Consider the following 12,089-nt stretch of genomic DNA (forward strand, 5'->3'; position numbering starts at 1 on the left):
GCCCCACCTACTGTCACCCTTAGAATGCAGATAAGGACTTGGGCGCCTTGGTCGGCAGACACCCTTATGGCATTGATACAGAGCGCCCCGGACCCAGTAGCAAAACCAGCCGCTTTCTGCAGATTTGTAACCCAATTAATGAATACACATGAAGCGGCCTGGCAGGACGGAGAGGACTTATGTAGACATAAAATGACTTTGACATTATTCAACCAATTTATGAATGAGATAGGTCCACATCGGCCGGCAGGACAGGCTGATGCGGATGGTAACCTGGTGGGAGGGCATGTTAGACATTTAGATTCAAGAGCTCCCTTTCTTTCTAGATTAGAAGTTTTTTGTACGGCAAAACAAATGGAGAGGGGGTCCATATCACCCATGAAACAAATGCCAGGACAAACTGTTTCAGAATTTTACTTATCAATGGAAAGTATGATGGCGGATGAGGGATTGGATTTAGCCCAAGCACCCACCATCCGGACCTTCAATAGACAATTCATGGAAGGATTAATTCCACAGATAAGTGAAAGACTGAAAGCTTGCACACCAGAGTGGAGGGCAACTAGAGATAGAGGGACGTTGTTACAGAAGGCACAAGGCATAGAGGCGGACTTAGCAGAAAAGGGAGGGAGGAAACATCATGCAATCAATGCGATTGTGGGTCCCCAAGAGCAAGGTAGAGGTTCCTTTCGCAAACCCCTCACCTGTTACTACTGTAACAAGATTGGTCACATCAGACGCAACTGTAGGAAAAGAATAAGGGATGAAGGAGAGGAAGGTGTTGATTCTCCAGTTAATCAGAGAAGGAACCAGCCCAGGAGCAACAATAATGATGATATTAGGCGGCAAGGAGACGGTCCACGGGCATGACTCGCTCCTGTCTTCGGAAAATCACATACAAAAATGTTACACATCCCAATACAAATAGACAATAAAAACATCTTATGTTTAGTGGACAGTGGAGCTTCACGCAGCCTGCTTTCAGATTCAGTGATATGGCCCGGCCAGGAGTCCACTGAAACAGTATTAATTATAGGGTATGATGGCATTTTAGCCGACGCCCCGCTGACAAAACCTCTAAAAGTTAAAGTAGGTAACATATGTTCCTTTCACGCTTTCTGGTATCTAGAGGAGCCCCCACTAATTTACTAGGAGCTGACATTTTGCAGAAAATAGGAGCTAACATTACCTATCACCCAGATGGCACTGTCACCTTAGCTATAGGGGATAATCAAGAACACATGGAGATGTGTAATCTGATACAATACCTAGAGGAGGAATCGGAACTGTCCGGTCCATCTCCTTCAGACTTAGATCAGATTTTGTCGTCCCTTCCAGAAGAGCTATGGGAGAAACATCCAGCTGATGTTGGACTTTTGCCCATACCTCCGGTTACCCTACAGCTGATTCCAGGAGCAGTGCTTCCTCAACAAAAACAGTATCCACTCAGTGCACCCCAAGAGGCGGCCATAGAAATGCAGGTCCAATCCTTGTTAAAAAGTGGAGCTCTAAAAGAGGTAAAATCACCGGCAAATACTCCTCTGTACCCGGTTAAAAAGAAATCAGTAGCCGGTAGTCCGGTTAAGTATAGAATGGTCCAAGACCTTAGGGCGGTCAACAAAATACTAGTCCCTATGACACCTTTAGTACCCAATCCACATACATTACTGTCACAAATACCATCAACCAGTATGTACTTTACGGTTATAGATTTGGCCAACGCTTTCTTTTCCGTCCCACTTGCGGAAGAATGCCAACTATGGTTCGCATTTTCCCTCAAAAATAAACAACTAACCTGGACACGCCTACCTCAGAGTATGGCGCATTCACCTACCTTATATTCGCAGGCATTACAAACGGTATTGGGGGAATGGGTACCACCTGATTCTTGTGTATTGTTACAATATGTGGATGATTTATTGTTATGCTGCCCTGACATGGAAACTTGTTTAGATACTACCCTTAAATTGTTGCGATTTTTGGCAGAAAAAGGTTGTAAGGTTAATAAGAAAAAGTTGCAAGTGTGTCAGGAAAAGGTTATCTTTTTAGGACATTGTATATTACAGGGTACAAGACATCTCACTGAGGAAAGGATTCAAGTGATAAAGGGAATGTTACCCCACGGAATTTCAAACAATTGCATATGTTTTTAGGTATTGTGTCATATTGTAGACAATGGATACCACAGGCTAGCTCTTTGATGCAGCCATTATGCGATTGTTTGAAAATCGTGCCATACATGCTTACGGAAGTTGCTTATGAGTCGTTTGTCACTCTGAAAAAGTTGTTGATTTCTGCACCGGCTATAGGTATTCCCGATTATACAAAGACATTCCATCTATACATTGCTGAGATCACTGGACATGCAACAGGTGTTTTGACACAGTCACATATAAAACAAAGACCTGTTGCCTACTTCTCAGCAGCACTAGATCCAGTATCCAGAGGTTCACCGTCCTGTGTACGGGCGGTAGCTGCAGTGTCAATTATCATAGATAAGTCATCAGAAATTGTTCTAGACAATCCAGTTGTAGTGCATACCACACACGACATACATACAATCTTGTCTCAGGTACAGCCCAAACACATTTCCATGGCCCGACAATTAAGGTTACAGTGTACTTTACTCTTACCTCCAAATGTCACTTATCAGCGCTGTACAACTTTAAATTTGGCCACCTTTTTGCCCCTTCAGTCACCGGATTTGGGTAGGGGGAATGATAGTGCTAATAGGGAAGGAAATGAGGAAACTGACACTGACACTCTTTTGTTTAACCAGTTGCCGACCGCCGCACGACGATGTACGTCGATAGCATGGCACGGGCAGGCATATTGGCGTACATGTACGTCCCTTGCCTCCCGCGGGTCGGGGGCCCGATCGGGCCCCCGCCCGGTGCCTGCGGCGGTCGGTATTCGTGCGGGAGCGATCCCGGACGAGGGGACGGCCATTCGTTCATGGCCACCCCCTCGCGATCGCTCCCGACGAATAGGAATCCCCCGTGACATCACTTCCTCTCCTGTAATGTAAACACAGGAGAGGAAGTGATGTATTCTCTCCTCCGTGTCGGTATTTTTCGTTCCGACACGGAGGAGAGCGGATCAGTGAGTTGCACCAACACATCCCACACACAGTAGAACATGCCAGGCACACTCACACCCCCCCTTTACCCCCCGATCACCCCCCCAATTACCCCTGCCCCCCAGTCACAGTGACACCAATGTCATTTTTTTTTTTTTTTTTTTTTTTTTTGCATTGGTGTCATTTGTGACTGTAATAACTGTTAGGGCAGTTAGAGTTAGCCCCCTTTAGTTCTAATGTACCCCCCTAACCCCCCCAATAAAGGTTTAACCCCGTGATCACCCCCCGTCGCCAGTGTCACTAAGGCTGGGTTCACATTGCAGCGGTTTATGAGAACGAATGTGATTCGCACCGCACTGCAGTGCAAATCACATCCGATCTCTGTGCGATTCGAGTTCAGCCATTCGCCGCACCCGCCGCACCCGCCACACCCGCCGCACCCACCGCAAATTCGCACGGGACCCTTTTTTTGGCCCGCAGCAGAATCGGATCGCATGGGTGTTCACACCATGCGATCCGAGTTTGCAGATCGCACTGCGATATGCGAACTGATCTGGGGGTGTCAGTAACATTTCACTGACACTCCCAGCAGTTCGCATAGGGCAGTGTGAACTGCCGCCGGGAGGCATGCGATGCGGGAACCCGCCGCGGATTTGCGGCGTTTCCGCATCGCTCCAGTGTGAACCCAGCCTAATAAGCGATCATTTTTCTGATCGCCGTATTAGTGTCACAGGTGACGCTAGTTAGGCAGGTAGGTATTTAGGTTCGCCGCAGCTTTTTATAGCGCCAGGGACCCCCATATACTACCGCATAAAGCCCCCTGATTGCCCCCTAGTTAACCCTTTCACCAGTGATCACCATATAACTGTTACAGGTGACGCTGGTTGGTTAGTTATTTTTTATAGTTTCAGGGCACCCGCCATTTATTACCTAATAAAGGTTTAACCCCCTGATCACCCGGCGGGTGTCATTTGTGACTAATAACTGTTAGGGCAGTTAGGGTTAGCCCCCTTTAGTTCTAAGGTACCCCCCTAACCCCCCCAATAAAGGTTTAACCCCGTGATCACCCCCCGTCGCCAGTGTCACTAAGGCTGGGTTCACATTGCAGCGGTTTATGAGAACGGATGTGATTCGCACCGCACTGCAGTGCAAATCACATCCGATCTCTGTGCGATTCGAGTTCAGCCATTCGCCGCACCCGCCGCACCCGCCACACCCGCCGCACCCGCCGCAAATTCGCACGGGACCCTTTTTTTGGCCCGCAGCAGAATCGGATCGCATGGGTGTTCACACCATGCGATCCGAGTTTGCAGATCGCACTGCGATATGCGAACTGATCTGGGGGTGTCATTAACATTTCACTGACACTCCCAGCAGTTCGCATAGGGCAGTGTGAACTGCCGCCGGGAGGCATGCGATGCGGGAACCCGCCGCGCATTCGTGGCGTTCCCGCATCGCTCCAGTGTGAACCCAGCCTAATAAGCGATCGTTTTTCTGATCGCTGTATTAGTGTCACAGGTGACGCTAGTTAGGCAGGTAGGTATTTAGGTTCGCCGCAGCTTTTTATAGCGCCAGGGACCCCCATATACTACCGCATAAAGCCCCCTGATTGCCCCCTAGTTAACCCTTTCACCAGTGATCACCATATAACTGTTACAGGTGACGCTGGTTGGTTAGTTATTTTTTTATAGTTTCAGGGCACCCGCCATTTATTACCTAGTCTCACTAGTGTACCCCTAAATTTAGGGGTGTCTACTTTCCAAAATGGGGTCATTTGGGGGGGGTTTGTGCCATCTTGGCATTTTATGGCCTTCAAAACTGTAACGCCCTTAGAAAGCCTGAAGGCGGTGCTTGGTTTTCGGGGCCCCGTACGCGGCTAGGCTCCCAAAAAGTCACACATATGTGGTATCCCCGTACTCAGGAGAAGCAGCAGAATTTATTTTGGGGTGTCATTTCACATATGCCCATGGCATGCGTGAGCAATATATCATTTAGTGACAACTTTGTGAAAAAAAAAAAAAAAAAAAAAAAGTTTGTAATTTTCCCGCAACTTGTGGCAAAATATAAAATATTCCATGGACTCAACATGCCTCTCAGCAAATAGCTTGGGGTGTCTACTTTCTAAAATGGGGTCATTTGTGGGGGTTTTGTGCCATCTTGGCATTTTATGGCCTTCAAAACTGTAATAGGTAGTGAGAAGTGAACTCAAAAATTTACGCCCTTAGAAAGCCTGAAGGCGGTGCTTGGTTTTCGGGGCCCCGTACGCGGCTAGGCTCCCAAAAAGTCCCACATATGTGGTATCCCCGTACTCAGGAGAAGCAGCAGAATTTATTTTGGGGTGTCATTTCACATATGCCCATGGCATGTGTGAGCAATATATCATTTAGTGACAACTTTGTGAAAAAAAAAAAAAAAAAAAAAAAGTTTGTAATTTTCCCGCAACTTGTGGCAAAATATAAAATATTCCATGAACTCAACATGCCTCTCAGCAAATAGCTTGGGGTGTCTACTTTCTAAAATGGGGTCATTTGTGGGGGTTTTGTGCCATCTTGGCATTTTATGGCCTTCAAAACTGTAATAGGTAGTGAGAAGTGAACTCAAAAATGTACGCCCTTAGAAAGCCTGAAGGCGGTGCTTGGTTTTCGGGGCCCCGTACGCGGCTAGGCTCCCAAAAAGTCCCACATATGTGGTATCCCCGTACTCAGGAGAAGCAGCAGAATTTATTTTGGGGTGTTATTTCACATACGCCCATAGCATGTGTGAGCAATATATCATTTAGTGACAACTTTGTGTAAAAAAAAAAAAAAATTTTTTTTTTTGTCATTATTCAATCGCTTGAGGCAAAAAAATTAAATATTCAATGGGCTCAACATGCCTCTTATCAATTTCCTTAGGGGGTCTACTTTCCAAAATGGGGTCATTTGGGGGGGTTTTGTACTGCCCTGCCATTTTAGCACCTCAAGAAATGAGATAGGCAGTCGTAAACTAAAAGCTGCGTAAATTGCAGAAAACGTACCTTAGTTTGTAGATGTGACAACTTTTGCGCAAACCAATAAATATACAATTATTGACTTTTTTTTTACCAAAGACATGTGGCTGAATACATTTTGGCCTAAATGTATGACTAAAATTGAGTTTATTGGATTTTTCTAATAACAAAAAGTAGAAAATATCATTTTTTTTCAAAATTTGCGGTCTTTTTACGTTTATATCGCAAAAAATAAAAATCGCAGAGGCAATCAAATACCATCAAAAGAAAGCTCTATTTGTGGGAAGAAAAGGACGCAAATTTTGTTTGGGTACAACATTGCATGACCGCGCAATTACCAGTTAAAGCAGCGCAGTGCCAAAGTGTAAAAAGACCTCTGGTCATTTACCAGCAAAATGGTCCGGTCTGAAAGTGGTTAAAGAGATAGATGAACACGATTGTTTTCAGCTCATGGAACAAGAGACAATGGGGTTTCCACATGTTACAGATACACCAATTTTAAATGCTGAGCACACCTTGTATATAGATGGCAGCAGGTTTGCTGATGACAAGGGTAAATACCACACAGGATATGCTGTAGTGACTGATACACAGGTAATTGAAGCACGGTCCTTACCAGTCCACATGTCAGCACAAGAAGCAGAATTAACAGCTTTGGAAAAAGCCCTAGAATACTTAGAAGAACGAGAAGGGAATATTTACACTGACTCTGCCTATGCTTATGGTGTTGCACATGATTATGGTCACATATGGAAAGCTAGAGGTTATCTGACAGCAGCAGGTACACCTGTAAAACATAGGAGCTATGTGTACACAAGAAACACTGCGCAAAAGAAAAAAAATATAAAAAATATAAAAAAGGAAGCTGCCAACACGCTAAAACTAGGATTTTTTAGCTGTAAAGAGGTAAAAGATGTAAAGTGAAGGCGCTAAACGTATATTGCTGTGATATTCAGAGGGGTTTAACCCAAAAGACCCAAAGAACAAACGCATAAAAATAGTGAACTATATACGTGCAACAAACAAAGATATGTGTAAGGATCATAACATGTGTCAATGTAAATATATCTTACTTGAAAAACATGGCCCCAAATCTGGGGATAACATTTTACAAAAAACAAAAGAATGTACAAAAAAATCAAATCCATATGTTGGTGAACACGGATGTAGAAAAAAAGAGAAATATACAAATGATCAAGTCCATATAGTAGTGAACATGAACATGCAAATTAAAATCCCAGCTAGTTGTAGTGAAGGCAACAAATTCTGATGTGATGTAACCATAGGCAGTATCACCGTCATGCACTTCCCACCACCTTATGAAGCAAAGGCTTACCGGAAAAGGATGACCCAAATAGACTTATGTCTAAGGGGTCAAAAATGGCTTGTAATTCCAACTACTGAGACATTGGATTCAGAATTTCATATTTCCGTAGATCGCAGGATGGATAATCTTTGCAGTATAATGGACTGTATATGGTCACCGTTTTTTGAGAGACAACTCCGGCATCAGCTCGGACATAGGGGATGGAAGGATAAAGCCAAAATAGTGTAATAACGTTTTTTTAAAAAAAACTTTTTTTAATAAAAATAAACCATTACACTCACATTTCCATGGTTATAAATAAGCATATCACAAGAAATAAGCAGTGGTAGAGTCTTCCCGGACGCGTTTCGACCTATGGGTCATCATCTGCGGTGCAGATGATCTGCAGTTTTACACCTGTAAAACATGGAGAAGGGATTAACAATCTTCAAAAGGTTAAACGAGTGGCCATCATGAAGATAGCGGCACACACAAGCGCAAAAACAATTGAGGCAAAAGGAAATGCATTTGCAGATTTGACTGCAAAACAGGCAGCTCTAGGGGAAGGAGGCCCTGAGACCTTAGCAGCGATAGAGGTAAGTATCCCAGACCCAACATGGCAGCAGCTGAGCAAATTACAGGAGCAAGCAGGGGAGAGCGAGAAGGATAGGTGGGTCAGGATGGGAGCTGCACCAGACCTTGACAATGTATGGAGGGAAGGGGAAGGGGGCAAAGTATGCCTACCTGCCTTTATGTATCCAGCAATGGCGGCGGCAGTTCACCTACCCACACACGTCAGTTCCAATTCCATGTATAGGATTGTGAACCAAGGATGGCTCGCCCCTGGATTCAGTAGTACTGCGAGAAACTATTGTGCAGCCTGCTAAATCTGTCTCCTGAATAACCCAGGACAGAAAGTAAAAACCCCAGGAAAACACCAGGTCCGGGCCCAATACCCCTTCCAGAGACTGCAAATTGACTATATACAAATGCCTAAGAGCGGCCCCTTTGAATTCGTTCTCGTGTGCATCGATTTATTTTCAGGCTGGCCCACGAAAGTTATTCAGTGAAATCAGCCACAGCAAAAGCCACAGCCAAGAAACTGATCACTGAGTTAATACCTAGGTTTGGTTTTCCTGAAACCATAGAATCAGATAGGGGAACACACTTTACAGGAGAAATCATGCAGAATGTGATGACCATGTTAGGGGTTCAACAAAGTTTCCACACCCCTTACCACCCACAGAGTTCAGGATCAGTAGAAAGAATAAATGGGACAATAAAGTTAAAAATACAAAAAGCTATGCAGGAGTTAAATAAACCATGGCCTGAGTGCCTACCCTTAGCTTTGTTCTCCATAAGGTATACTCCAACGGGAAAAACAGGGTTATCCCCATATGAAATACTTTTTGGAAATGCTCCCAGACTAGGTTTATACTTTCCACAGAGTATGCAATTGCAATGTGATAGTTTGACTGCATATGTGATACAATTACAACAACGTCTAACTAAGATCCACAAAAGTGTGTATTCTTCTCTTCCAGACCCTAACTCAATAGCAGGTACTCATTCACTGAGCCCCGGAGATTGGGTCTATGTAAAGAAACATACCAGAAAAGCTTTAGAGCCACGGTTTGAAGGACCATATCAAGTACTGCTGACCACTCCCACATCGGTCAAGTTGGAGGGTAAAGCAGCCCGGATCCACGCATCACACTGCAAAAAGAGTCCTGAACCGAGAGAAACAGAATGACGATTTTGCTAACTATGATGATAGTGCTTGAATGTTTTAAAACGTTTGTTTACACATGGACTCCAGGTATCAATGTAACAGTTCATGAAAACAGTACTGATCTTAGATGGACAAATCAGGATAAGGGTGTAATGCAAGTGTATACTGTAGGAAATGTCACTGTGTCAGGACAGGAGGGTCCTTTCTATGTAAAAGAAAATGACTATTATCCACGTTCACCAGTAGTGATGGGCGAACTTCCGATGGGACGTTTCGCGAACGCGGACCGTGAACGCAGCCGATAGTTCGAGAAACGGAACGTTTGCGGCGGGCCCCATTGACTTTAATGGGAGGCAAACTTCGCAAACCTATAGCTCAAATTTGCAGCCACAAAATAATTATTAGCTGTGCAAACATGGTCCCACCACATGGCCAATGACATAACACATGTATGAGGTGAATCTGGGATCGACAACTACAAGCATTCTTTTTTTATATGGAAAATTGTTGTGACAATTAAGGACGGTGGAGCGCATGAAGGCAATGGAGGAGAGGGAAGGTCAGGGACCAGGGTAGGCAAAGAAGAGGGTGCAGGAGATGATCACCAGCAGCGTGACATACAGCAATGACACCTGCACCGTTATAGAGTCATCTGACAGCAGCACCGTGATACAGAGCACTGACATCAGCAGCGTGACATAAAGCACTCACACCAGCACCATGATATACAGCACTGACAGCAGCACCGGGATAGAGAGCACTGACATCAGCAGCGTGACATAAAGCACTCACACCAGCACCATGATATACAGCAATGACAGCAGCACCGTGATAGAGAGCACTGAGATCAGCACCGTAATATACAGCACTGACACCTGCACTGTAAGCAGCCCCAGGAGGAAGTCAGCACAGCACAGGGATGGTGGGAGCCCCTCATAATGAGCATAGCACAGGGATGGTGGGAGCACCTCAAAATATGCACAGCAGAGGTACAGCCCCAGGAGGAAGTCAGCACAGCACAGGGATGGTGGGAGCCCCTCATAATGAGCATAGCACAGGGATGGTGGGAGCACCTCAAAATATGCACAGCAGAGGTACAGCCCCAGGAGGAAGTCAGCACAGCACAGGGATGGTGGGAGCCCCTCATAATATGCACAGCAGAGGTACAGCCCCAGGAGGATGTCAGCACAGCACAGGGATGGTGGGAGCCCCTCATAATAAGCAGCCCCAGTAGAAATATGACATTGCTCAACCTCTTCAAAGAGGAGGGTACGGGCATATAGTACGGTGTGCTTTTTTTGGACAAGGAAGTGAGCCAAATTAAGAAAGAAGGTCTGTGTGCTCATTTAAAAAATTGTTTATAGACATATACATGGTCTACTGGTCACATGTGTTGAATTCCTCCGAGATCCATGCCTCATTCATTTTTAGAAATGTGAGGTAGTTAACACTGTCGTGAGCTAGGCGAATACGCTTATCGGTCACGATCCCCCCTGCTGTGCTGAACGTCCTTTCGGACAGGACACTGGATGAGGGGCAAGCCAACAGTTCCATTGCAAATTGGGCAAGCTCTGGCCAGAGGTCAAGCCTGCCCACCCAGTAGTCCAGGGGTTCATCACTCCTAAGAGCGTCCACATCGGCTGTTAACCCGATGTAGTCGGACACCTGACGGTCTAGGCGTTACCTGATGCTGGATCCGGATGACACCTGTCGATGGATTGGCTGAAAGAATGACCTCATATCTGAAGTCACCAACACATCTTCAAACCGGCCTCTTCTTGCAGGCGCTGTTGGATTGGTACCCGCAACTCCTTCTCTGGGAGTGGGAATTGCTCCTCTGCCAGCGCATGCAAAAGCAGAATGCAGCATTTCTCGAAGCAAGGCCTGGAAGTGCTGCATTCTGACAGCCCTCTGCGACGGCGGTAACATTTCCGCCATTTTGTGTTTGTACTGGGGGTCTAAGTATGTTGCCACCCAGTACTGGTCCTTGACCCTTATGCTTTTTATACGGGGGTCCCTATTAAAACACTGGAGCATGAAGGCCCCCATTTGCACTAAAGTGGAAGCGGTGTGGTGGCCTGGCTCCTGCTCATCATCCAGGATAATGTCGTCCTCTTCATTCTCCTCTCCCCATCCACGCACAACAGGGATCCCAGAAAGGTTTAAAGCATGCTCTTCTTGCTCCTCCTCATCCGCCCCGGCACCATCCTCCTCTGACTCCTCATCAGACTCCTGTTGTTGACTTGTCTCAGATAGAGTAGCCCCCCCTGGGAATTCATCCAGCATTGCGACTTCCTCATCTTCCCGCTCCTGCTCCTCCACAGCCTGATCAATGACACGACGCAATGCACGCTCCATAAAGAAGGCATAAGGTACCATGTCACTGATGGCGCCACGGCTGCGACTGACCAGTTTGGTGATCTCCTCAAATGGGCGCAGAAGTCTGCATGTGTCGCGCATGAGCAGCCACTGTGAAAAAAACCCCAGCTCCCCAGAACCGGTTCTGCCGCAGAGTTCATAGAGGTAGACGTTAACTGCACGTTTCTGCTGGAGCAGCCTATCAAGCATATAGAAGGTTGAGTTCCATCGCGTCGGGCAATCGCAAATAAGACGTCTGACCGGCAGATTGTGTCGCCGCTGAATCTCAGCAAGGCGAGCCATGGGCGTGTAAGATCTTCTGAAATGGGCCGAGATTTTCCTTGCCTGACACAAGATGTCCTGGACCCCAAGGTATTTGACAAGGAATCGCTGCACGACCAAGTTTAAGATGTGTGCCATGCATGGCACATGCGTGATTTTGCCCTATTTCAATGCGCTAAGCAGATTGGCACCGTTGTCACACACCACTTTTCCAACTGTCAAATTGAGCGGTGTTAGCCACTGATCTACCTGTGAACGCGAAGCTGAAAGGAGTGCCGGGCCAGTGTGGCTCTTGGCATCCAGGCACAACAGACGCAGCACGGCATGGCAACGTCTCACCTGG

The 12,089-nt window shown here is 46.1% G+C and overlaps 1 protein-coding gene across 2 annotated transcripts in view; it reads right to left on the reverse strand.

Moving 5' to 3' along the window:
- LOC143923456 (up-regulator of cell proliferation-like) overlaps window positions 1-12,089 on the reverse strand; it is a 45,933-nt gene that overhangs the window by 17,930 nt on the left and 15,914 nt on the right. The window contains exon 1 of one of the 2 annotated variants that reach the window (XM_077447141.1): window positions 7,677-7,793. The exons of the other annotated variant lie outside the window; for it this stretch is intronic. Coding sequence (XP_077303267.1) covers window positions 7,677-7,684 — 8 coding nt within the window. The 5' untranslated portion in view covers window positions 7,685-7,793. Of the gene's footprint in view, window positions 1-7,676; window positions 7,794-12,089 lie in introns of those variants that run through there. 2 annotated transcript variants of the gene reach the window in all.

The sequence above is a fragment of the Lithobates pipiens genome, unplaced genomic scaffold, assembly GCF_037356315.1.
Source record: "Lithobates pipiens isolate NorthernLeopardFrog02 unplaced genomic scaffold, aLitPip1_a1.2 Scaffold_22, whole genome shotgun sequence".
Taxonomy (NCBI): domain Eukaryota; kingdom Metazoa; phylum Chordata; class Amphibia; order Anura; family Ranidae; genus Lithobates; species Lithobates pipiens.